Source organism: Cervus elaphus, chromosome 4, assembly GCF_910594005.1.
Source record: "Cervus elaphus chromosome 4, mCerEla1.1, whole genome shotgun sequence".
NCBI lineage: Eukaryota > Metazoa > Chordata > Mammalia > Artiodactyla > Cervidae > Cervus > Cervus elaphus.
This window is the reverse complement of record NC_057818.1, coordinates 3,426,791-3,453,063: the sequence shown is the minus strand read 5'-3', so window position 1 is coordinate 3,453,063 and position 26,273 is coordinate 3,426,791. Positions and strand designations below refer to the sequence as shown.

The window sequence follows — 26,273 nt, the reverse complement described above, 5'->3', positions numbered from 1 at the left end:
CAAGCAGGCTGGACAAGGTGGCCTCTGAGACCCTGTCCAGAGCGAAGCTCTAATACCTCTGGGCTTTAGGCGGATTGTACTCAGAGTCCAGCTCACTGGGAATGCTTACCAGAAATAGGCAGCTCTATGGTTGGTTCTCATGAGCTCCTAATCCCCCGAGAAAAGCACCACAAACCATAAAAAATGCTGAGAAGCAAAACGTGTCACCTGGACTACATTAGAAATAAAGAACTTCTGTTCATCAGAGACACTTTTAAGGGGGTGATAAGGCAAACCGTAAAATAGGAGATAATTACAGTACACACACTGGAGAACGACTTGAATTCAGAATGTATAAAGAACTTCCACAAATCAATAAGAAAGTCACCAAAGACCCAAGGGGGAAATGATTTAAACAGGCTCATGGCAAAAGACAATATCCAGAAGGCAAAAAAGTGATGAGAAGTTCTTTAGCTTCATTAGTCTTCGGGGAAATGCAAATTAAAAGCACGAGGTGAGGGGAATTCCCTGGTGGTCCAGGGGTTAAGACTCTGCGCTTCCAGTGAAGGAACCACTGGATTCAGCCCCTGGTGGGGGAACTAAGATCTTGCAAGCCAAGCAGTATGGCCAAAAGCCGAACAAACAAAACCCCACAAGGTGATACCACCACAAACCTAGCAAAATGGCTAAAAGCAAAGACTGATGATACAAGTGTTGGTGAGGATGTGTGCAACAAGAGTTCTCATACATCCTGGATACAAGCGGAGACTGGTGCAGCTAGGACAGTTACCTGTCAAAGCTAAACATGTGTATGGCCCTGCTCCGGCAATCCCCAGGCATTATCTAAGAGAAATGTGCACGTGTGTCCACCAGAAGACAAGGGAAGGGACGCTCATGGCAGCATTATTCATAGCTGTGCCAAAGAAGACAACCCGGATGCCCACGGCCAGCAGAAGGGTAAGTGAGTCTCCACTCCTCACACAGTGGGGGACGAGACAGACATATGAACTGCTGCTATGTGGGACACAGTGAGTCTCACAAACACGTGGTGGGTCAAGAGAAAGCTTATAAATGAGCACAGATTGTATGATTCCGTGTACATATAGCTCAAAAGATCAGGTTAACAACAAAAAACCCTCCAAAAACCAAAACAAAAAAATCAGGTACACGAATACACAGTTAGAAGTCGGGTCAGTGCCTACTTGGGGGAGGAGGGTAGGGAGGAGACGCGAGAGGGACCTCTGGGTGCTAGAAACGCTTTGCTTCTTGATTTCATCACTTGTTACATGGATACAGGGAACCGGCGAAAACTAACCAAGCTGTAGGACACTTAGGACTCACGTACCTTTATACGGTATGCTGTTATTTAATGAAACATTTACATTAAAAAAGAATGGCATCGTGGAAACCGAACCATAGAGGGAGGAGGGAGGAGAGGCTGCCCTGGAGGCCTGACCAGGAGCAGGAGATGGACGTGCGGCACAGAAGCCACACGTGTCAGCGTCACGCGGTGGAGAAGAGAGGGCTTTGCCAGACAGACGGCAAAATGGCAGAGAACAAGGCAGAACGGGGACACAGGAGGCCGCGAGGCTACCGATGACAAGGCTGTGGGTGAGGACGGGAGCTCCGTTATCGGGACAGCGGCAGCTGTCTGGGGGAGCGAGATGAGGAGGCTCAGACGCCCCACGTTTGGGCAGGCGGTCACGGGCGAGAGCAGGGGCTGAGGCGCGGGACCGTGACCGCAGCTCTGACCGGGTTGCGGCCGGCAGAGACGCAGCAGGAGACACACAAACTTCACGCCCAGGAAAGCAGCGTTGGCAGGGAAAGAGTGACAGGCAAGGCTGGAGACAGATGCTCGACAGAGGGCTGGAGAAAAACGAGATGCCTCAGGACTGCACTTGAAATCTGTCTCAGCTCAGCTTCAAAGAGAGAGAGAGAGAGGCCAGTGTGGGTGATGTGAGCAACTGTGATAAACCGGAGGAAAAACAAACGAGCTGGGAGGAGAGGGGTTGAGACTTGTCCTTCTGAGCAAGAATCAAAACGGAGATTTAGACCAAGACAGACAGTCCCTGTCCGAGAGCCAGGCAGTTCCAGTGAGATTATGTCATCTAAATACAGGCCGGAAGCAGGCCAGCGTGGCGGGCCGGCAGGAGTCTGGAGGCCCGGGGCCTGAGGGAGATGGGGAGGGACTTGCAGACTCATCCTCGGTCCCCTTCCGAGCGGGGACAGGCAGAGGCTGAGAGCTGGGAGAGGGTGGCGAGGCTGGGTCACAGCAGGGTTCCCTGTGGGTCAGCGATGCCTGGAGAAGCCCCTTCCAGCCAGGCTGAGGAAAAGCAAGTCCAGACTGGACGCTGGGCAGTTTTCCCCATGGCCTCCAGCACCCAGAAGATGGCTAAGGCTCTGGGCTCCAGGCTCCACGGTGGGTGTGCAGCGCCCCAGGAGATGCCCTGAGACACGGGTGAGGGGCAGGCGCAGGGGCTCCTGGGCCGCAGGGAGACGTAAGGGTGAGGGCAAAGGCCCAGTGCCCACGCTCTCCGGGAGCCGAGCTGCCCGCTTGTGAGCAGACTCCCACTGCCCTCCCTGACCCCGCGAGCGCACAGCGGGCTTACAGAGCCCCTCCTCATGGGCTGTGCTCTGGCCGTTTGAGGCGGCGTTCGGCGCCAGGACTCCCCCAGGCCAGGGCCCTTCCGACGCATCTGCTCAGAGACAGGAGCTCTCCTTCCACGTGGAAAGGGCAGCTGGTCTGATGCCTTGTGGCCCTTCCACGTATTTTACTGAAGATGAGTATGAGAATGTGTGTGTGTGATCTCTGTGGCCACCTGCTAAAAGGATATGCTTGTGGGGAGAGGGGAGGACCCCACAGGGGCCTCCCAGAGCAGCCTACTCTAGGAAACTCAAGGTGAAAAGGCTGGGTGGAAAGCAACAAAGAGCTTCCTGAGAGCCGGTCACAGAGCACCACCAGACTTCTGTAACTGCTGTCCCAGGAGTTTCAAAGCACACTTAGGCCGAGGACACCCACTTGCCTCTCCTGGCTCAGATGCAGCCCTACTCCAGGGAGGCGGAGGATGAAAGTGACCTCTGGGGGCCAATTCCAAGCCTGCTGATATTCTGTTAAGCTGCTCTACTGTGACCCCCGAGCAGTCTGACTTCCCAAGGTCAAAGCTTTGCGAGTTTCCTGGCGTCCTGAGGTAAGGCATAAACAGATCCAGGGACAACTGCAGGTCCCACAACCTCTCAAGCTTCAGAGAGAAACTCACTGTCTAGTTCCCAGCCTCTGGCTACAGTGCCGGGGAGCTGACGCTTCTCAGGTGTGTGGACTACAAAGCAAGCGCTTTTACCGGGAGGCTGGGACGGCCCCGTAGGTGCCGCCACCCATGTGATGAGTCTCTGGAGGCCTTTTAGGGCATCCCATGTGGTGGGCACAGGGTGGGCCCCGAGCCCTTCCCCTTCACAGGCGCTCCTGGATGTGGGGCAAACCGCTGGCTCCATGGGTCACATGGCCCCCCTCTGCCAAGTTCACCCATGCCCTCTAACCTCCCAGCAGCCCTGCTCAAAGCCTCCTTCGGGCCCCTACTTCCATCAGCGCCCCCCTCAAGGGTCCAGGAGGGCCCTCGGAACGTGGGGCCACTTCCCGCTAGAACTCCCCAGACTCCCAGAGCATGCTGCACAGGGCTCTCTCTGGCCAGCATGTCCTCTCCTCCCCCACACCCCTGGCTGCACCTAATTAATCCCAGCCTGACCCAGCAAGGCCCATCACATGTGGTTTCCATATTCCAGAAGAAAAGACGTCACTTCTTGCCGGGAACTCCAGTGTGCATGAGAGTGGGTTCTAAACGGGCAGTGTGAGGACTGCCTGCTGGAGGCCCTGGGTCACAGACGGTTCTGTGAGGTGCAGGGTGCTGGCATTTCTCTAGATTTCTGCCCCTTCCAGCAGCGTCCTTTCACCTTTGCGGGCAGGGCTTTCTGGCAGGCCATCTCTGGCATGTCGGCTCGTGCCACCCTGCACTCACAGGCCCTCAGTGTCATTCCGGTTAGGAGGTGAAAGTCAGGAGCTGGCTGTGCAAAGCAGCTTCTGGCACACACTCCCCGCGCTGTCCTGCGTCTCATCTCACAGACGCACCCTGGCCCTGGAGAGGACTGACGGCGGAAGGCTCCAGAAGGTTCCCACAGGCAGCTGGGCAGGGAGAGGGACGCAGCGATCGCCTGGAGAAGGCCCCCAGCCCTGCTCCGTGTCCTGTCCCCCGCCCCTCGGACACCTGATGGAAGACGCCGGGGAGGTGCCTGGGACCTGCTTCTGCAGACAGACTTAGGGGCGTGTGTCTGTCACAGCAGTTTGTTTCTCCTGGGGAGCGAGGGAGAGCTGAGCTGGGCCTCCCAGCAGCTTCCCAGCCACTTTTCTGCACCGCTCTGTGAACAGGGTCTGGCCCGGTCCCTCGACTCATCTTTCATTCACACCAGCACAAGGGGCTTTGGGGGACCAACCAATGACCCTGGCAGGTAAGGTGGCACGCAGAAGGGCACAGGGACACAGGGTGCCGAGTGAACTCCAGAGGCCCGGGGGATGCAGACGGCGAGCAGGGCCAGGTCGGGAGGGCGGGCCCGCAGTGTGGGCCGCCTGTCCCGGGGAGGAGCGCACGAGGACAGCACAGTGGAATTTCCCAATTACGGCGTGAAAAGAGAGCTCCTCTTGTGCCACCGTGCCCCCTCCCGCCCCACAATTAAAAACCAATCCAGTTTCCAGTGGCTTCCTAGCTGGGGCTCTGGGCCCACCAGTCCCTAATGCGGGGCTCTTCTGCGGAGCCCAGGGGCAGGGGTAAGGGGGCACAGGATTAGCAGGGGACGCATTAGGGACGCTGGGCCTTGGACCACTGGACGAGCTGCCAGGCGTGTTTGTGTCGGAGGAGGGCCAGAATGCACCAGAAGCTGTATCCAGTGGGGCTTCTCGGGGTCAGGGTCTCATGGAAGAAAGCCTCGTGACAGCTCCCCCCCGACTTGGGCCCCTTCCCAATGCCTCATCTTGGGGGCTTCCCTTTCTCCCGGGAGGGGGCTCGGGACCCCAGCCACCAGGGATGGGGCTGGTGGGGGCTGCAGCCCTGAGTTCACAGCACAGTCACTGGCTGAAAAGAAAGCATTCTCTGGCCAGCCCTCTTTGCAAGGCAGCAGGGAGGAAGGGGGGCGGGGAGGCCCAGCTGATTAGGCCCCAGGCCGCCGGAGGGCCGCGCGGGCCGGGGTGAGCCTCGCAGGCTCCCGCACAGAAGCAGGCCTTGTCAGGATGACAGCTGCTGGGTTGTGCTGGAGTTCACGTCGCAGTTTATCAAAGAGGCTGCGTTTTCTCCCTCCTCGCCTCTTCTCCGGAATATAGTGGGACGGTTCGTGGGAAAACAAGCCCTGGGCTTGTTCTGTCTGCACGGGCTGGGGGGTGGGAAGGGCCGGAGGAAACGTACACGCACACCCACTCGGGGCCAGGCTGGGCCGCTGGTGGGCGCCCCGGGAGCCGGCGCTCGGCACAGAAGGCTGATTCTCTCACCCTCTGCCGGGCGGTCTCCCCTCCCCACAGACCACGGGGCGGGGCGGAGGCCGCAGCCGCGTCCTGAGGCCAACAGCAGCGCCCCCCAGCTGTGCCCGGCTGCTGCCCCTGGCTCTGCAGAACGACGGGGCAGGCACGAGACCACGTCTTACAGCCAGAGCAAACTGGGCTTGGAGACGGTCCACACAGCTCAGAACTGGAGGAACTGGGATTCGAACCCAGGGTCGTTTGACTTGAGAAGCCCCCTCTTCAACCGGCTCCCAAGTGCCCACGGCACCCGCCTGACCGCCGTGGCGCCCTGGGAGGGGGTGCATGTGTGGGCAGGGCTGGCGGCTCACACAACCTGTTCTCAGCATCCACCCCGCCCCCCCGGCCTCCCTGAGTCCCTGCAGCTGGCAGAAGGGCCTGGGCCTGGGGCGGGGCACAGCAAGCCCTGCTGAGATCAGGTTTTAGAATCCCTGGCCTCCCCAAACCCAACATGCCTCTACACAGTTATGTCCACCAGATAACAAGGCCACGTGGACACCGAGCGGATGTCTGACCCCTGCAGGGGCTCCGTTCCCGCCCCCACGGAGGGGCAACCTGGGAAGGCCAGGCGGGCGGGGAAACCGCTCCGGACCTGCGGAGGGTCCTGCCTCTTCCTCAAGGCTGAGACCCCCAGCCAGATGTCTGTCCTCAAGAACTCCGGACGCCTGTCCTTCCAGTCACCGTCCCTGGACCGAGCTAAATGCAGCACTGTAGGAACCACGGCTAGTCACTTCTCTGCCAGAAGAGTCTCTCTCCTTTCTGTGCTCAATCCTGGGGGTTGAGGGGAGCAACTTATAGCTGGCTGAACACCACAAAGAGGGGTTAAGAAACATCCACGGTCTCTTGTCAGACCTGTGGCTTCACCTCAGCGGTCTGCATGCATCACTAGTGTTTGCTTCTTTAAAACCGCCAGCAGAAAGTAAGGAAATGAGACGGGAGGCAGGTGGGCAGGCTGACCCTCCCAGGTGCGGGCCCCAGCGAAGCTCTGCTGAAGGACCTCGACCCCGTCTGACCACGAGGAGGAGGAGGGCACATGGCTTCAGGCCCTCTTCCACGTCAGGGGGCCGGTGCAGCCCCAGGGAAGCGGTACCTGGACATGACAAGGGCTGCTGCTACTTCGGGGGTCAGGCAGGATGGCAGGTGGGACAACACACGTGAGGGGCCCAGTGGCAGCGCCTTCCATCCTGCCTGCGGCGTTCTCCACCTGGGGCTGGGAGAGCATGCTGGCCAAGCAGGCTGGGAGTGAGCTGTGCCCTGGGGGCAGGCGCGGTGCCCACGGAGGCCCCAGTGTGGTCCTCGAGGGACCTGAGCTCCAGAGCAGTGAGTAACTGCCCTGCTGGATGGACTCGGCCCTAGAAGGCTGAGGGGCGAGGACCCTCTGGGAGGCGGGGTGGCGGGAGGTCCTGGCATGTGGGGTAGGCAGGCCCCTCAGGGACCCAGCTCGGCCGTCTCGCACAGATGGGACGGGGAGCAGCTACAAAATCAGCGGAGTGCAGGGGTCTGCAGCCTAGCTCCAACCGAGCCAGCCGGGCACGTGGCCTCCTCTCATTTCCCTCCTGCAGAAATGAGGATTCCCACCAGTCCAGGATGCCTGGGGGACCCTGCAGAGAAAGCGAAGCCTCGCCACCCTGGAGGCTCTGAACAGGACCATGGGTACAGCAGGACCACCAGTTTGGCGAAGCCTCGGCACTGACGGGAGAGGGAACACCCCTGCACACGCGCACATGCACACGCGGCCCCCACTTCCACCTTGTGCTGTCTGGGGGGGTTGGCGACCCCCCAGCACCCTCTCCCCAGGCCCCGATGGGGCGTGCCAGGCTGATGGAGGCTGGAAAAACCCACTGCAGCGGGCTCTCAGAGAGGAAACTAGCTACAAACTCCCTTTCCAAAGGCCTCTCTCCCCACTGGTTTCCTGAAAGTCTTCCAGGCAAGGAGGACTCATCAAAAGAGCCAACACCTCTGCAATTTGGAAAGCCACATGAAGCTAGCTGTCACTTGTGTGGGGAGAGTCTGTCATTTTCCTGGTGGGGGGTCCCTTCAGTCTGCAACTCACTGTGAAAAAACAAACGTGGAAACCTTCCGCTTTTGGCCAGTGAGGTTCAGAATCCACTTCTGCCCTCTGTAACCGTGACTGCCACCTGGGATCACTCTGCCCCCTGGGGGCCTTTGGCGCTGTCTGGGGACACACTTCTGACTGTCCCCACTGGGGCAGTGAGGGTGCTCCTAGCCCCTAGTGGGTCGGGGCGGGGGACGCTGCTCGATACCCTAGAGAGCACAGAACACCCCCGCCACTGAGAATTAACCAGCCCCAGACGCCAACGTGCCGAAGCGGAGAAGCCCTTCCCTCCTCAAGCTCAGGAAAGCAGGGGGCAGCGACACCCACCACCACCACCAGGAAGCCCTGGGTGGTCCTTCCCAACTGGCAGGGACTGTGCTGTCCTGTTCTTTGCCCTTCCGTCCCCTCCTGAGAATCAATCCTTTGACCACCCCCAGGGTGGCCTCAACGCCACTCTCCCTCTGGGGCTGGGGGCCCTGGGCTTGCTCCCCCATTTCCTTGCCTGCCACTACCCGCCACTCCCAGCGCACTCAGCAGGCTCCTCCCCGCCTCCTGCCCCCTCACTGCTTCCTGCATTTCCCTCTCTCCTCGTCTTTTTTCTGCCTCCCAGGCCCTTCTTCTCAGCCTCCTCTCCCGGCTTCTCCCTCTTTCTGCAACCATCACACACTGGAGAAGCAGGAGAGACCATGGTTGCCTTGACCCATTGCAAGACGTGAGGATGAAAATCCGAGGCCGTGGGAGAAGGGAAGCTCCCAGAACTGACCTGATGATGAAGGCGCCTCTGACCTCCAGGAGCTTCCGCTCACTGCTGAACCTCTTGAGAAGGTTGATCATGAACTTGTAAAAGTAGGAGTTCATGGTCGGGGTGGAAGGAGAACACTCCAAGCCTTTGGTACCTACAGAGAAAGGGATAGACGGGGTTTATTCTGCATGCCCACAGAAAGGAAGTAGTTATTGATGCCAAAAAGGTGGGGAAAGTCCCTGTGCAACCAGATGAGGGAACACCGTCAACCAAGGGCCACGCTGGCAGCAAAAAAGCAAGGACCAAACAAGTGTGTGCAAGCTGATACGACCCTGCTCTCTACGAACGCACCCGTTCCCCTGGTCACCCCTCCATCACTTAGTGACACTCCCTACATGAGACTAGGTGCTAGGTGCCAGGTGTTTTTGAAAAAACACAACACATCTTTAACTCATCATCCCAATATATAAAATACACCCAGGCTTTGGAGGGTTGAGAACAGATGGCAAGTCATAGAGAAGAAAGAGGGAAGGCAGGCACACAGCCCCAGTTGTCCATAAAGCCCACAGACCCCCAGAGGCAGAGGCCACACTCCTTTCCCACCGCTGCTCAAGGAGAAGTCAAAGATGGCACACCCTGGCAAAACGTGACCAGGCGTTGTCACCTGCACCCGGTGCTCTGAAATCAGACATTCTTCATCTTCAGGCAAAGATGCTGTGTCAGAGTAGCACCCTGAAGACCCTGAGCTGGCTTTACAACCAGAAGCACACTCCAGGTCTCCCCCTTACGTGCTTGGTCGCTCAGCTGTGTCCAACTCTTTGCCACCCCATGGACTGTAGCCCGCCAGGCTCCTCTGTCCATGGGATTCTGCAGGCAAGGATACTGGAGTGGGTTGCCATTTCCTCCTCCACCCCCTTATGTATCCCAGCTGAAAATACATGGAAGGCCAGAAACAGCACCCCCACCCCCAGCCTCAAACACGGCCCGTGTAAGGCATCAGGTGCAGAGGGGACTGGGGTGGGGCTGACACAGTTCGCAGCCGATCCCGACGTCGTGTGTTCATACATCCCTGGGGTCGCCCCGTCCTTGCTTTCTAGCACATGCTCATCTCAACAGCGCTGGAAAGAAGTGGTGGTGATGACAGGAATCCTCAAGTCCATCTGCCTCAGGCATGAATAGGGCATCTGATTTTTTTTGGTAACAGTTTAATTGCGATACAACTCATATACTATCAAGTTCACCCTTTTAAAGTGTACGATTCAGTGAAACAGGCAGGGAGTGGGGTCTCTGGGAATCAAGCTTGGCTGTGAGAGGGTATATCAGCTCCCAGAAGCGTCAACCCAAAGCACAAGTGTGTGGAAGCATCGTCCAGAGCATAAGCAAGCCTTACAGAGGAGCCCTGGCAGGCTGACTTCATCAGATGCTGGGGTCCAGGAGGCAGCAGTGAGACCTTCTCCCAGAAGGTCTACTGTGCTGAACCCAGACTTCCTTACACCCTTGCGAGGTCCTTACAGGGAAGCGGATGGGAACTGGAAAAGGTGTTTCCTGGTTTTTTTCCCCTAGGAAAAAACAGACCAGTCTTTCTGAACTGGTCTGTGAGGATGCCTCACCAGGAGCCACACCTTCAAACTACCGTCATCTCTCCAGAACCTCCTGTGAATCGTGCCTGCGGCGAGCCCTGCGTGAGGAGCCAGTTCAAGGACAGGCCTCACGGCACTTCTTGTCTGCAGTATGTTGTTCTGGGTCCCTGTCCGGAAGAGCCTGGCCCAGGGCCGTCCTGAGTGTCTCTGGAATGGCAAACAGTCTGCTCCCCGCCCCCGAGGGGCTGTTTGCAGAATCGAGTGTCACATTCTTACAGATCGAGTTACTCCAGGCCCAGCTGGGGCTGACTCTGCAGAGATGGCTGTGGACACAGCTGTCCCTGTCCCCACACTTGAGGCCATGAATTCTGCTGCCCCTGTGGAGGCCTGGCTGGAGGGCAGAGGCTCCCCCCACGCGTGGAGGTACGTGTGGCCTGGGGTCCGGCTCCCTGCAGTCCTCTGGGTGCTCAATGACCATGGCTCCTTATGTCCCTGTCCCCCCCTACCTTCTGGAGGTGTGTCCCTGTCCCACCCATTAGCAGGCTCAGGTTCCATGGTATTCCAAAGGACAAAGAGATCGAAACAGTGACTGACCATAAAGAAATCCTCCCCGCGCCCCCCACCCCCTCCCAGGCCCTGGGGACTGCGTGACGAGCAGGCTCTGGGGCGAGGTCCTGGGTGGTTCGGCTCTCACGGAGGCAGTGGGGTTTTCTGGCCGCACCATGTGGCATGCGGGGTCTTCAGTCCCCAACCTCTGTCCCCTATATTGGATGGTGGATTCTTAACCACCGGACCATGAGGGAAGTCCCAAACATGGTGTTTAGAGACTGGCTTGGGAGTCCATCACGCCTGAGATCAGATCTTCACTCAAGCCCCGACTAGCTGCGCAGCTTTGGACAAATCTCTCAGCCCCTCTAAGCCTCAGTTTTCTCATCTGTAAGATGGGGGCAATGAGAGCCCACATTAAATGAGACAGAAGATGTAATGTACCAGGCCTGGGTCCTCCTACATAGTCTGTGCTCGAACAAGAGGGGCTGTTACTACCAGCAAACCTGCCCTAACCCGGAGCACTGCATGAGGCGAATGGGTCCCACCTCCTGAGCCACGGCCGCCCCTGGGGCCCACGGTCAACCCTCGAGGTCCAGGCCAACACGGTGGCCCCTGGAGCTGAGGAGGCCCTTAGGAGGGAGGGCGGGGGGGCAGAGGCACGTGGGAAAAGCCGTGTCGAGAGGGTCCTGGCCTCACAGTGCGGTGCTTACCATGGACGCTTCCGCCACTCACTTCAAAGAGCAGGAGGCTGGGTGCAGTCTAAGTGGGCACCACGTGCCTTCCGAGGCTGACGGGAGAGGCCACGGGGCTGCCCGCGGCCTGTGGCCCTTCAGGCTCCCTGCCAGGTGGACTCCTGTCAAGGCCGCTGCCCCAGGAGGGGAGGCCCTGCAGCAGCGGGCGGGGAGCCCTGGGGAGGGCAACACGGGCTGGGCCGGCTGGGCAAGGGCAGCCGTCTCTCCCGACTCCCTCGCTCCCTCCCGGCCTCCTTCCCCTGGCCCACCAGTCACTGCTCTGACTGACCAGCTGGCTCGAGGTGGGACAGGAGAGAGGGTTCTGGGCAGGGCTGCAGGCCCGGGAGGGGAGACGGGGTGGAGAGAGAAGGAACTCTCCAGGAGTGCTCCCACGGGGAGGGCCAGGCCTCTCTCAGCTGAACACTCATGTCTGCCCGACCGCAGCCTGCTCCTCCCCATGGGGCGCCCGCCTCTTGCCCTTCTGCACGCGACTGGATTGACCTCCTTTCTCCGGCAGCTGAGAAGAGCCTGAGGGTGAGGGGCTGTGGCCCCAGGACAGGGCGGTCAGGGCCCGCGCTGCCCCCCTCACGTGCTCACGGGTCTGCCGGGAGGACAGGCCAGGGCGAGGGGCTGTGGCCCCAGGACGGGGCGGTCAGGGCCCGCGCCGCCCCCCTCAGGTGCTCACGGGTCTGCCGGGAGGACAGGCCAGGGCGAGGGGCTGTGGCCCCAGGACGGGGCGGTCAGGGCCCGCGCCGCCCCCCTCACGTGCTCACGGGTCTGCCGGGAGGACAGGCCAGGGCGAGGGGCTGTGGCCCCAGGACGGGGCGGTCAGGGCCCGCGCCGCCCCCCTCACGTGCTCACGGGTCTGCCGGGAGGACAGGCCAGGGCGAGGGGCTGTGGCCCCAGGACGGGGCGGTCAGGGCCCGCGCCGCCCCCACCACGTGCTCGCGGGAGCAGCCTGGTCTCAGGAGGAGGCACCCGAAGGGCGAGGAGAGCGGGACTCCACCCGCTCCTGCCTGCTGCAGAGATGGGGCTCAGGCAGGAGGCTCACGTGAGCGCCGCTGGCCCAGGGCAGGCAGATGCCGCCGGGAGCACCGGGTGTGCAGGGCTGGGCGGGGGCGGGCGGCTGGCGAGCCAGCACTGCAGATGTTCCTAAGTGAAACCTGATGTGGCGACAGGAGACTCTGCGGAGCACCAACAAACAGCCTCCCCGGGATGTTTTGGATAGAGCTCTGTGGCTGTGACGTGCGCGAGCCTCACATGTCAGGATAAAAATAGCTCTGGCCTCAATACACCACCCGCTACAGTTCAACAAAACCAGATGCGAGAGCGTCACTGCCCCGCCCGGGAGGCAGGGAAGGGTCCGCAGACACCCAGGGCAGGTCCGGCCGGCCACCCGGGGGCGACACCTCTGGGCCGGTCCCTTTGGGAGCCTAACAGGCTCGAGGAATTGAGCAGCACAAGGCCCAGCCCACAGCGAAGTGCCCTGAGGGCGGGGCTGGGACGGGGAGGCTGGTGGAACCGAGGGCCTGTGCTCAGAGGGAAGGGGCTGGGACGGGGGTCTCAGGGGGCGGGAAGCCCTGTCAGAGGGCCCAGCCCCCACGGCGGCAAGGACCGATCCAGCAGGCAGTTGCTTTGGTCTCTGTGGAAAGGCCAGCAAGCCCTCTGCCCCGGGCAGTCCCCCGGCTCCAGAAGGCTGTCCAGCTGCCCGCTTCAGAGCAAGAGAGAAGTGAAGGGGCCCGGCAGGGCCTGGGAGCACCCATGGCTGGTGTGGGGAGGGGGGCCGCGGGAAAGTGAAGGAAGCAGGCTCCGGGGCCAGCACCACCACGAGCCTGTGCTCAGAGAAGGGGCTGACCCACGGGGAGGTTCCAGTGAACTGACATGAGGAAAGTGCTGAAAACAAAGCCCCATCCCGAACAAGAGCTCAGCACATCAGAGTCACTGCTGTCCTTGGGGAACCACCAGGGATGGCTTTCTGGGTTTCCTTTAGAGTTTATCTCTGCATCTGGTCACACCAGGCTGGGCTATAAGCAATGAAACTGAATCAGCACGCTCGTCTTTGCCCACGTGTTTGGAGCGGGGAGCAGACAGCCTTGCAGGGCGCAATGACTTGAGCAGTTTCACCCCAAGAACGGGCCGGAAGGGAAGGTTGGGAAGGCTGGGTCTGGGGGCAAACATCCGTCTCGGGAGACTTCGTCACAGGTCACGACGCAGCTGTGCAGGGCTCAGCTTCCCCTCCCCTGCAGCAGGGCCTCGACCCAGAGCCCTCCTCCCTGCAGGCCCTTCTCCTCGGAGTCTGGCAGGGCCCCAGACATGTGGAGCCAGGCAGAGGAGGCACAGACACCGCCAAGTCACAGGGGACCAAACCGGGCGCTTTCATGTCATTTCACGGAAGCCCAAGTTAGGGAGATGGAGCCCTCCACTGGCTTCTCTTGGGGCCACCCACCCAGGCAGCTCACGGTCCTCCTGACTGGCCCAGCGGCGGCCCCCGCCCCAGCCCGAGGCTCTGTTGGGGCCAGGAGTGAAGAGGGCTGGGCAGAAGGGAGACCACTGCCTGCGCCCACACCACGCTGCGCTGCAGGCAGGGGTGTCCCTAACAGGCCAGGCGAGAGCAGGTCCCTGGTGGGCACTGCTGCGCTGACGTTGAGGCCAGCACAGCAGCATCCAGGCAGGTGACGGCCACCGCCGCACTGTCTGCACGGTCTGAGTTGACAGTCGCGACGTGCAGGCACTATGCCACCGGGCCCATCTTTGCTAGGCTCCCCGCCTCCTCAGTCTTCCCAAGGCCCTTGGTAGGGGGGCAGGGCGGGTGATCCGTCTTAAAGAGGCACAGCTCTGCACCTGCAAGTTCTCAGAGCTGTGCCCTGGCGAGCCAGGGGAAGGCAGATCCGAACCGGAAGACGGTCTGCCTCGCAGCCTCCGTGTGTGGCCAGCCGGAAACGGACAGAAGGACCCCCTGTGTGCAGAGACGCCATGGGAGAAAGGACGGAACGCGTGTGCGTCTCTGGGTGCCCTCTGACCTGTGCCCCATGCCAGCATCCTTGGCGCCCAGCTCCTGCCCTCCCCAAGGCGGCCGAGGCAGACAGCAACAGGGCACAGCTCTTACTTCCAGTTACTGCTGTGAGCTTGACCTCGGAGAACCACAGCCCGCCTGACAGACCTGGTGCCAGCCAGGGACTGCGCGCTGGGTGGGTGCCACCCCGACAGGGCGCGCGGGGTGCATGGCGCCGTGAAGCCCTCGCAGCGGGGAGTCTCACTGGCTGCAGGCACTTCCGTGGTGCTCTTTCCAGGACGGAATTTCTTCCCGTCTGGCACACTTAGCTGTTTTCTATGAATTCAGGGTGAGGCTCTGGCTGATGCAAGCCAGTCTGACAGCCTTGGGAGCTGGGGCAAGTCTTCATCACCTTAGCCTCTCCGGGGGCCCAGGCGTCTTGACAGGGCCAGAAGCTGGGGCGCAGAGCTCTTTGCCACCCAAGTCCCTCTAGCTCCTGCTCCAAGCAGTGGAGGGCGTGCTACCTGAACTCCCGGGGCCGGGCCCTGCGGCCAGGGCTCCCACCCTGCCCCCTCCAGGACGGGCTGTGCACAGCTGCTTTCCGGCCCACCCCTCCACTAGCCAGGAAGCGTTTCACGGTCACCCATTTTTCCACGCCCTTCTCCCTCCCTCACAGAGGAGGGACAGATCAGACAGCCCCGTGGAGAGGATACGTGTCCCCTGCCTGGGGCTGTGCTCCTGCTGCCTCTCCCCTGAGGATGCACGGTCTCGGCTTCCTGGGCAGGGAGCTCTGGGGCTGCTCCCACCCACAGGAAACCTCCTCTCAGTGAGCACCCCCCCCGACACTGGGGCCTGGCCGCTCCCCCAGCCTCTGGCAACCCTGCCACCCGTCCAGAGACTTCAGGTTTGTGCCCAAGTGCTGATCTGGGGACCTAGGACGAGAACAGACAGAGGGGAGGACTCGCGTCCACAGGGGTCGCGCGGTCAGGATGCGGGAGCCTCCCGGCCGCAGCCCAATGTCCAGGCTGGAAACCGCTGCCTCCTGCAGAACCAGAAAAGGATGCCGGGCTGCCACGAGAGCCCCTGCCTCCTTCCCGCCTTCAGTCAGAAGCAGCTGGGAACAAGAGCAGCTGCAGGCGGAGCATGCACAGTGGCGACAGCCTGGGCCTGTGGGACACCCCATGGCCGGGGTCTGACTTCAGGTGTTACTAGCGAGATGTCTTCCCTGGTGGCTCAGCTGGTGAAGAATCTGCCTACAATGAGGGAGACCTGGGTTCAACCCCTGGGTTGGGAAGATCCCCTGGAGAAGGGAAAGGTTACTCCAGTATTCTGGCCTGGAGAAGTCCATGGACTGTATAGTCCATGGGGTCACAAAGAGTCGGACACGACTGGGCGATTTTCATTCACTTTTTGAGGCACGGGCCTTCTGGGATCGGCTGGCAGCCTGGCCCCCACTTCCACCGAGCAGGTGCCCTCAGGGCCAAGTACTGGGACGCCTTCAGGGACAGTGCGGTGGGGCTGTGTGAGGGAAGCCACCACTGAAAAGGCCCCACATCTATCTGACTCTTGGCTTTTGCATCAGAGGAGATCTAAGACCTTGTATCTGGATGTCAAGAGCCACTAGGGGACACAGACACCCCAGGCAAACACCCAAGATTCGCTGGGTACGCTCCTTCCAAGCTGTCTCCCTGGGTGTTTTCCAGGATCGTGTCGCTGGAAGGCAGTGGCGTCTGCCTGCGAGGGAGGACCTGGGAGTCACGCTGGCCGCAGGAGAAGAGCCATCTGCGGCTGGAGGGACCCCAAAGTGGGGGCTCCTGGGGCGCCACGGCCACCTTCACGTCCGAGGACTGCCCGGGAACACCCTGTCTGAGTTATCCACTCTCAGGCCCGGGCCACCTGCTGTGTTAGTTTTAGCTTCTCAACGAGGAAATAACAGCTGCCTCATCTTCCACCCAGGACACCCAACCTCTGGGGTCCCTGATTCCCGACCAGGTGACGGCATCCCAGGGGAAGAGACCATCAGCTGACTTGGATGGTTTCACATTCAGCCAATGGCTCAAAGGGCCAAGAGTTGCAGGGAGATGAGGGAAAGGGCTGTGAGGATCTCCTGAGAGGGTGGGGGCTGCTGGAGTGGGAGGCGGGAGGGTCAGGCTGCCTGCTGCCTGCAGAGTGGCACATCGCCGGCCCTCGCCCCGGGGAGCTCCCGGGCTCAGGAGGGTGGCCCAGGTGCCAGCCGGTCCAGGACAAGACTGAGCAATCCCATGCCCAGGGGCCCCGAGGCCACAACCATCTGGGAAGGGAAGACTCACCGGGCGTGTTCAGCAGGCCGGCTCTGCCGGGGGTGGGCGCCTGGAGCTCCGAGTGGCTGACCCGGAGGTCAGGGCCATCGAGGGCGCCTGGGTCATCCGCCTGGCCTGCGGGGGAAGAAGCAATTTCTGCCAGCACCTCCAGATCCTTTAGGATAACCTGGGGAGAGAAGAGGAGGATGATGGACAAGGACCCCCACCCCGCGCTGTGGTTGCGGACGGACAGCTGCCTCCAGGGGCACCAGGAGGGCGACAGGCCACTGAGGGCTGCCTGGCTCACAGCTCTGAGTGCTCAGAGACTGCTGCAAAGGAGACAGACTCAGGAGAACACAGGCAGACAGCTGACAGCAGGAAGTGGGGGGAGAAGGTGGGGTCAGCTCTTCCAGTGATCACTGCTCTCTGGTCCCCAAGAGAGGAGGGTCTCAGGCCCAGGGCCCAGTCTGTGCAGTGGGGGCCCCCGGCTGGTCAGGCCTCAGCCAGCTCAGCTCAACCAGCTCAGCCAAATGCTGACCCCATAAGGGTCACACAACCCACACTAGGCCCAGCGGGTTATTTCCCTATCGGAAAATACGCTTGGGGAGACCCAGCATGCCTGAGAGGCCTGGTCCGTGAGATGCCCGCACCGAGTGGCCCTGTGAGGGGGGAGGCCACAGGAGGCAGCTGTCCCGGCTCCGAGTCGGAGGTGAGCCCTTGACTGTCCTTAGTCTCGCCTACAGGCACCTGCTCGAGGAACCTGGGGTCCACATCAGACTCAGCATGAGTCCACAAATGGGGCTCTGTGCTCACTGTCCTGGCTTCAGTCTCAACCCTGACATCAGCTGCCTGACTCTGGACCAGTGAGCTCCACTATACCCGCCCCCACCAGCTTCTACTGAGCGGCGCCTGCTGGGGGCCGGGCCCAAACTGGCGGGAGGAGAGGCAAGGCCACAGGCTGCCCTGGTGCAGTGCCTGTGCCCCCGGGGCCGGCAGCTCGCCCTGAGGGGGACTGCCGGGCCTCGGGAGTGCTGAGCCCAGATCTGCTAGGGAACCGGGGATAGAGGGAGGCATGCAGAGCAGTTTCTTAACTAGCGGAAGCTTTTCATGGACACAGGACCAGACCCAGACGCACATTCCCGAAGCCCGAGCTGTGGCCCAGCCCTGGAGCGGGGTGTGGGGTGGGGGTGGAAACCAGGCAGGGGCAGGTCATCAAGGACCACCACCTGGACACAGGGTGTCTGAACGTGGCTTTGCAGGGGACCGGGAGGCTGTTTCCTCCTGTGTGCCCACGGGGACGCGCCCTTGTCAGGGCGCTGTGCCGATCACAGGAGACGCTTCCTGCATGACTTCTGTGTGAGGATCTGGGGCCTGGCCTGCCAGCAGCCCTGCACGGGGATAGGGCAGGGACAGCAGCACACACACCCAGGCCTCCAGCTTCACCTCTGCATCAGGAGGATCTGTGTCACCCATCCCAGTATGCCGCCGCCTCCCCACAGGACCGCACGGCCAGCAAATCTGCGTTTCACATTCCACGTTCTCTCGTTTTAGAAAGCTTAACACCAACCCACAAATGAATGCAGACCACACACTTCTACTGTACAATTGCAGCCGGAAATGTTGTCTACAGGTTCCTTCAGTAATCCTGGCCACCCCTCTCGTGCTTCCGTATCAGAAGATTTGTCTCTGGTCCCCTGGGGGCTAAAGCCAACAGACAGGTGGGCTTGGAGCAAAACCATGTGTCCTCGTGTACACACACATAGTGGAAGCCCCCTTAGGTGGAAGCTGGGGAACAGTAACACTGTCCCCTTCAGGCTCTAGAGCAAAGGACTTGAGAGTGGCCGCCAAAGCGGAGGTCAAGCAATGGCGGGAAGAGGAGAGTGGGGAGTTGGTGGGCAGCCACTTTGGGGTTCTCAGTCCAGCCCATCCAGTCCAGCCACTGGCTCTCCCCCAGCAGACCAGCAAAACCACTCAGTCCAAGCTGAACATGGCTATGGGTAACCACCATCTGGACACAGGCCTAGGCCAGGACTCTGTCTCTGCCTGGGCAGTGGGGGGCAGCCCCGGGGGACATCAGGGGGACCATAAGGAGCCGCCGTCCACTGGACCTGGCTCTGGTCTCTGTGCCAGCAAGGCTGTTAGTTCCCCTCGTCCCTGAAGACCTCACGGCCCTCGGCTTGAGGGCAGGAAGTCTGGCGACAAGGACACGGTGGTCTCCGTGGCCTCGGTCACGCTCAGGGCTTGGACACAAGGTGAGAAATGCCCCACGCGGCCTCAGGACACGCAGAGCCAGTGCCATGGCAGTGCGCAGGCCGGCTGGGCCCATGCCGACCCTGGCCCATGGTCCTGGCCCCGAGGATGGGAAAGGCTCACAGAGAGTGGGAGGAAGCCACGCCAATTAGTATGCGCTCCACAGATTTTGCAGAATGAATATAAAACACTTGTGCTTTCTTTTTGTGTGAGAGAAAGAAAGGGGGGAAGGAGAGGGAGGGAAGAAGGTTACAAGAAAGCAATATTCTGCAGGAGCAGGAGGGCCTGTGGTTACCATGGCAACGGGCTGGGGGGGCAGGGGGAAGGCGCATCAGCTGGTCCCTGAGCCGGCTGGCCACCGATGGAGAGAAAAGGTCAGCGGCAACTGGGGAAGAAAGCATCTGACAAAGCAGCTCCAGGAGGAAGGCGGCTGGGGGGGAGGGGCACGGGGTGTCACACCCTCCGTGGCTTGGGGAGCAAAGTGAGGAAGGCCTTCCTTTTGGGAGGCAGCCGGACAGCAGCAAAGGGCACGTTTCAGCATGGGAGGGGAGTCACTGTCTAGATGGGCCGCAATAGGCTGTCAGCCCCTGCCCTCCAGCAGGCCAAGGACAGTCTCCTGGACAACAGCTGTTTCCAGCCCTCATTTACTGGTGCATCCAGGCACTCTGTCCCCACAGCGTGTCCACAGAACAGCCCTGGAAAACCCCTCACTGCAGGACGCACCCTTCTGTCTCCTGGAAATGCTCCTGCCTGCCCCTTCACCACCTCGGGACCAGGGGAGACCCAGAGCTCTGCAAGGTTAAGCCCCCAGGCCTGCAGGCCTATCCTCTCCTCCCGCCCAGACCCCTGGACACGGAGTCCCAGGCGAGGCACCCGGCAGCTGCAGAGCTGGGCAGGAAATGGAAGATGGATGGTTCTGGAGAGCTTCTGCCAAGGGATGGCTGGAAAAATCTTCCATTTCTCTACCCACGTGTCTCTGAGAAACTCAGTCCAGAGTCTGGCTAGGTCCCTGGTCAGCTGACCGGGCCCCAGATGTCAACGGGCTCAGCCTTCCAGTCCCACGAGCAGGGAAGGAACTCCCTGGGTTGGGCCCTCTGTAGTCTCGGCCAGGAGGGAGCCGCACGAGCCTCCGAGGGCGGCACCTGGGCTGGCGGGGAAGAGGACGCAGGAGGCCTGAGGCCAAGGTCTGCAGGCGCCGCCCAGGCCAGCTGATGCCTCCGCCCACAGCAGGGCGGCTGCAGGGCCACACCTGAGATCCCGGGCAATTTGGATTACCCCTTATTCTTGGGGAGTGAAACTGAGAGCAAACGAAGAGGCGCTAGGCCGGGCCTGCATGGGAAGACTTGCGGCCGCCTGCCTCCTCCCACTCAGGAGCCTGCCCCCTTCCTTCACGAGGGCTGCAGCCCAGGGGGTCAGGCCTCTCGAGCCCCAATGCCTGGTGGACTCATCTGGAGAACTCGGTCCAGGAGGCCGAGCTGCCGGCCCAGGAGTGGCACCCGGGGAGCCGCGGCCGGGGGGAGGATGTCCGCAGGCCCCGGCACAGCTCCTGTGTGCCTGAGACCCCGTGCAGCTCTGGGGGATGGCTGCTGGCACCCGCCGGCCTTCAACACAGCAGACCCGGGCTGGAGAAAGCAACGACCAGGCCCTAGCCTGGCCTGGCCCGGCCCGAGGGGGCAGTTTCCCCAGAACAGCTTCCCCCATGAGGACGGGAGCAGGCCGGGCCCAGCATGCCGGGGAGGTGGCCCACAGCCTTGCCTTCTACAGCACTGGGGCAGCTCTGCCAAAAAGACTCCCAGATCTGGGGGTGCGAGCGAGGGCACTGCTCAGCCTTAGACCTATTTTCCCATTGAGGAAACCACCCTGATTAAGACCTTGTATGCCTCAGTAAAGCAAAAAACAACTTGAAAAAAAGGAACAAGAATTCTGTCTTGGTTTGTTGCCCGACTTTGAACGCACGCCTTTAGGAATCAGGAACAGCTTTCTTTTCTTTTCTTCTGTTCTAGTGGACTCAGAAGTCCTTCCAAGGCGCCAGTTCCATGCCATACTGCCAAAGGGCAGCACCTGATGCTTATTAAGTTCCCTGATGACAGGACAGTGCGGGTTCTGGCAGCTTGAACCGTCCAGCCGCCGCCCCAGAGGGCAGAGGGGGACAAGGCCAGCCTGGGGTGAGCTGGCTTGAAGACAGAGACCCCAACTTCCTGGTGTGAGCCGGCTTGGAGACAGGGCCCCCAGCTTCCCGGGGTGAGCCGGCTTGGAGACAGGCCCCCCTTGCCTCCCACCCGGGGCTTCCTGCTGAAGGCCTCGCTCACTTGCAGCTCTGACTGGCAGGTACTCCTGCAGGAGGTGAACTCTCCCCATGAGCGGGCAGGGACGGGGAGGGGCCTCCGCATGGGGCAGCCTGGGGCAGTGCGGGCACCGTTATAGCTCGGTCACCAGGCGACAGGCCGAGGGGCTGCTGTCTCCAGGGCCCGGTCCACGACGACCAGGACAGCAGCACGGGCGCCTGGCCTCTGCTCAACCCCAGCCCCGTGTGAGCCCCACTCAGCTCTGTCCGAGCGGGCAGGCCCAGGCCCCCGTGAGCGAGGAAGGAGGCAGGACGGGCCACAATGCGCTCTGCTGCCATCTGCGCGCCTCCTGCTTGTGCACATGCTCATGAAACGCGTCCGGGCCCCTCCCGTGTGCAGACACGCCTCTGCCCTCACGGCGTGTGACGAGGGCCGTGAGAAGGTCTGGGGGTACTGGGTGCTGTAGTGACACAGACAGGGATCTGGCCGGCCCGGAGGAGCAGAGCAGCGGGTAGTGTACTGACAGACATGCCTTCACGGATTCACGGGGCATCCGGCCAAGATCCCGACCTGGTCACCTCACTTCTCTGAGCCGGTTTCTGCTTTGGTAAGGGGAGATGCAGCAGAACGCACGCCTGAAGGGCTGCTGTGGACAAGTGAGGCCCAGTACAGGCTGGGAACCGAGTGAGCATGAGGCGCACGTCTGCCCTCAGCATCTCTAGCAACTCCCCACCCTGTCAGCAGGCCTTGCAAACTGCCAACAGGAAGACGTCAGGGAAACGCAACCGACTCTGCTTTGGCCACCTCCGGAGGAGGAAAAACAGACGCACGTCCTGGGAGAGATCTTGGCTACCGACGATGCCCCAGGTGAGGCGCGGTGGGGTGTGCGTGTGAAAACAAGGGCCCTGGGTGGCCACCTCGGCGACGGCAGGGAGAGAGGGTGCTGGAACTGACAGATGGGGCCTGGCCCCAAGCTCCCAATAGGAACTGGGGCGGGTCCACACCGAGGTTCTCAGTCAGACACGAGCATCGGTCGCTGGGGGCCTGTGGGGAACCCAGGCCACAAGGCCCCACGGGAGAGAGCAGCTCGCGCAGGCCCAGGCTACAGCCCAGGCAGCCGGGTGGTTAAGAGCTCTGGCGGCTCTGACGGTGGCCCTGGTGTGCGTGGCTGCCTCGGGGGACTCTGTGGGGTGGGTGGACGTCGGCCTTTCTAGGTGAGATGCCTGATCAGTTCTCGAGCTCAAGGAGAGACGTGCTGGGGCAAGTGGCCGGCCCCTCCTGGGAGCCCCAGCCCTGTCCAGGGGAAGGTGGTTCCCCCCCTCCTCCCCTTCATGAAGCCGCCTCTGGGCCCGCCTTTTCCTGCTTTGGGAAACAAGCCGCCCCTCTGGGCAGCCTTCTGCCCCGTGCTCTAGTTATGGTGCAGCCCCGGGTCCTCACCTTCCTATCAGTGGAGGGAATTCAGACAGAGATAGACTGCAAACCCTCCCAGCACAAACCTGTCTTCCTAGAGCATGGGGTGGCGGCCTCACCCCAAGGAGGCGCCCCCGGCGTGATGCTGGGCCTGAGACCGCAGGGCCCCGCCCGTGCACGGCAGCACTCCGCTGCCAAGGGCTCCCCGGTGCCCACGGCCGGGGCCTCTGCTGTGCCGTGGGGGCTGGGAGCCCCCGTCCCCGGGGCGTGTGGCTGCAGGCCTGGTCGCGCCTTGCTGGCCACAGCTCGTTTGTTCCCGCCCCTCATTTTCTTTCCCAAGCCCCGCAGGAGGCCACGGGGTCCACCAGGGAGAGTAGAGAGGACCAGCCGTGAGGCCTGCAGCGGGAGGGCCCGCATGTCCTCACCTGGGCCATCGAGTGGTGGCCCGCCTCGCCTCTCCATGTGGGGTGGGCCCTCCACAGGCAGAACTGAGCTCCTGGCCGCTGTCTCGCCCCTCGGTGCTTCAGGCTGGCGCCCGACCTGACCGTGTGATCCGACCGTACAGAAACACTCAGAACTGACGCGCGGGGTGGCGGGGTTGTTTTTGTTTGTTTTGGAGAGTGGATGGAATTAAAATTGGAGTGAAATAAAAACTGAGGCAAGGATATGAGAAGGAAAAACAAGCCCCATTCTTACAGAAGACTGTCCACTTTTGAGCAGGCCGCATTAGTATTCCAGGCAGTGGAGTCAGGACCACACAGAGTCAGGGCTAGAAGGGACTTAACACAATCCAGCCCAAACTTCCTTCCTTTTTAGGGAGGAAAACGGAGGTGACATGGAACTGGTTCCAAACTGGGAAAGGAGTACGTCAAGGCTGTATATTGTCACCCTGCTTATTTAACTTATATGCAGAATACATCATGAGAAATGCCAGGCTGAATGAAGCACAAGCTGGAATCAAGATTGCAGGGAGAAATATCAATAACCTCAGATATGCAGATGACACCACCCTTACAGCAAACAGCAAAGTGGAACTAAAGAGCCTCTTGATAAAAGTGAAATAGGAGAGTGAAAAAGTTGGCTTAAAACTCAACATTCAGAAAACTAAGATCATGGCATCCGGTCCCATCACGTCATGGGAAGTAGACGGGGAAACAGTGGAAACAGTGGCTGACTTTATTTTTCTGGGCTCCAAAATCACTGCAGATAGTGATTGCAGCCATGAAACTAAAAGACGCTTGCTCCTTGGAAGAAAAGCTATGACCAACCTAGATAACATATTAAAAGCAGAGACATTACTTTGCCAACAAAGGTCCGTCTAGTCAAGGCTATGGTTTCTCCAGTGGTCATGTATGGATGTGAGAGTTGGACTATAAAGAAAGCCAAGCACCGAAGAATTGATGCTTTTGAACTGTGGTGTTGGAGAAGACTCTTGAGAGTCCCTTGGACTGCAAGGAGATCCAACAAGTCCATCCTAAAGGAGATCAGTCCTGAGTGTTCATTGGAAGGACTGATGTTGAGGCTGAAACTCCAATACTCTGGCCACCTGATGGGAAGAACTGACTCATTTGAAAAGACTGATGCTGGGAGGGATTGAGGGCAGGAGATGACAGAGGATGAGATGGTTGGATGGCATCACCGACTCGATGGACATGAGTTTGAGTAAGCTCCCGGAGTTGGTGATGGACAGGGAAGCCTGGCGTGCTGCAGTCCATGGGGTCACAAAGAGTCGGACACGACTGAGCGACTGAACCGAACTGAGCCTGAGCACGTTGCGGGGAGGAGAGCAGAGGTGGGAAGGAGCCTCAGCCTTACCATGCAGTGGGGGCAGCACGGGGCAGAGGCTGTCCTCCTGCTCTCCACTGGGCGGCTGCCACATCATCTGGGCTGTCCCGCCATGGCTCACTGCTTTGGGGTGGGGCCCAGGGGGTTCAGCAGACCTGGGGCAGCCCGGGGGGCAGGTCAGAGCCAAGTGCATCCAGCCTGGATAGAGCAGTACCCCTCCCAGCGGCACTCTCACTGAGGTGAGTGAGGGCAGACCTCGTGTGGGGTTTAGATGATCTGGAATCTGACAGACCCAGCTTCCAAAGCTGGCTCCTGGCAAGTTATCTCTTTCATGCTTGAGCTTCCTCTCATGTCACACGGGGGATGATGAAACTACTCCTGGACCACCAGGCAGATTTCTGAAGACAAAGGGTGCGATGCACTCTGACCAGCTCCATGACTCCATAAACTGGTTTCTGCCTCTCCTTCTCCCAGACAGGGTTCAGCACACAGCAGCCCCCATGGTTTCCGGAGGAAGCCAGCGCGGGGGTGTCAGACAGGCCACCCCCGCCTCTCTAAGCTGCTCTCAGATGAAGGCAACAAGGGGGAGCCCTCGTTTCTGGGGCGGACATGGAGGGACGGCCCATTTCCAGCAGCAGGCCTTCCCTCCTGGGGGCACGATTTGCCCCTAAAGACTGAGGGTGATGGACAGGTTGTGAGGAAGGGCCAAGCACAGACAGGGAGCCTTCCTCGGCCTCCTGAAACAGCAGTCGGCAGGGCAGGTGGAGACACCCTGCCCTCCGTGCAGGTCAGAGCAGCCCAGGTCCCTGGGGAGGAGGGGCACCCGACCTTCCTTCCAGACCTCTTCTGAAACTTAAGACTTTTTTTTCAATCCCACATATTTTTGTTTAAAATAGATTTTCAACTTTTAGAGCAGTTTTAGGTTTGCAGCGATACTGAGCAGAACATAACAGAGGTTTCGCACGCACCTCCTGGCCCGGCACACACACAGCCTCCCCTCAACGGTCTTCGTCACCACGGCAGTGCTCCTGTTACGGTCAGTGTACCTGCACTGGGACACATCACCTCTGAAGCCCACAGCTGACGCCAGGGCTCACTCCGGGCACGTGTGTGATGACACATACCTGCCATGACCCGTAGCGGATCTGAAATGCAGGTGGGGAGGCAGCTGTGCTTGAGGCTGGGGTGGGGATGGGAACCACGGGGAACGTGGACAGGACCCGTCTGTCGTCCGGGGGTTCACGGGCAGAGCCTGCCCGGGCAGCTGTGGGCTCGGGAGGTGGCTGACACTGACACCTTTGGGCAGGGAAAGAGCGGCCCTGCCGCCCGCGGATCCTGCAGAAAGCTCTGCATATGTGCCCGCGTTCCAGACTGTGGGATCAGGGTCGCATTTTCACCTAAAAACAAGTCATTGGATCGCTAGCTGATGGGAGGATTTCTACTCCAGTGCCAAGAATATTAATTTGACACCTGCAAAATTGTTTCTGACAAAAGGATTTTCAGATCAAGGCTGTGAGGAGCAGGCGGTAGTGAGGGAGCAGCCACTTATCCTGAATTAGGAGAAGCAAAGACAACCGAGGATCCTGGAGGGGTGTGGACTGCCGAGCTGTCCCTGGAAGGGGGCAGGGGGAGGCGGGCAGAGAAACAAGGGCCCGTGAGACACCCCAGGGAGGCCACGTGCCGGGGGCTGGGGAACGTGGTGGCGGCGGAGCTGGGGCTCTGAGGCTCGGCCTCTCCCTGCGGCCAGCTCTTGCATCATGAACACCTGGTACACTCTGTCCCCCAGGGCCAGTGCCTCTCCCCCAGGGTGACGGGTATGCGGGTTTATCACCATCACACTAGGAGAGAAAACACCTGCGACACAGACCATAGATGGGATGTCCTGGATAAACAGAGCTCCTGTAAATCAGTCGGAAGAGTGGACAACGGATCAGGGCGCTGAGGGAGAGCTTTTCCAAAGCCCCACAGCCCTCTCCACACCAGACTGCACAGTCTTCTCGAGAAATTGTAGCACGAGAGAAAAAGGCCAGGTGATGGGGGGATGATACGATGACCAAGCACGAGCTTGGGGGCCACACAGG

The 26,273-nt window shown here is 60.6% G+C and overlaps 1 protein-coding gene across 1 annotated transcript in view; it reads right to left on the bottom strand.

The window, feature by feature from the left end:
- VAC14 (VAC14 component of PIKFYVE complex) overlaps positions 1-26,273 on the bottom strand; it is a 76,367-nt gene that overhangs the window by 24,870 nt on the left and 25,224 nt on the right. Inside the window, exons 13-14 of the mRNA XM_043898023.1 lie at positions 16,493-16,649; positions 8,353-8,485 (exon numbers count right to left, since the gene is read on the bottom strand). Coding sequence (XP_043753958.1) covers positions 8,353-8,485; positions 16,493-16,649 — 290 coding nt within the window. The remainder of the gene's footprint in view (positions 1-8,352; positions 8,486-16,492; positions 16,650-26,273) is intronic.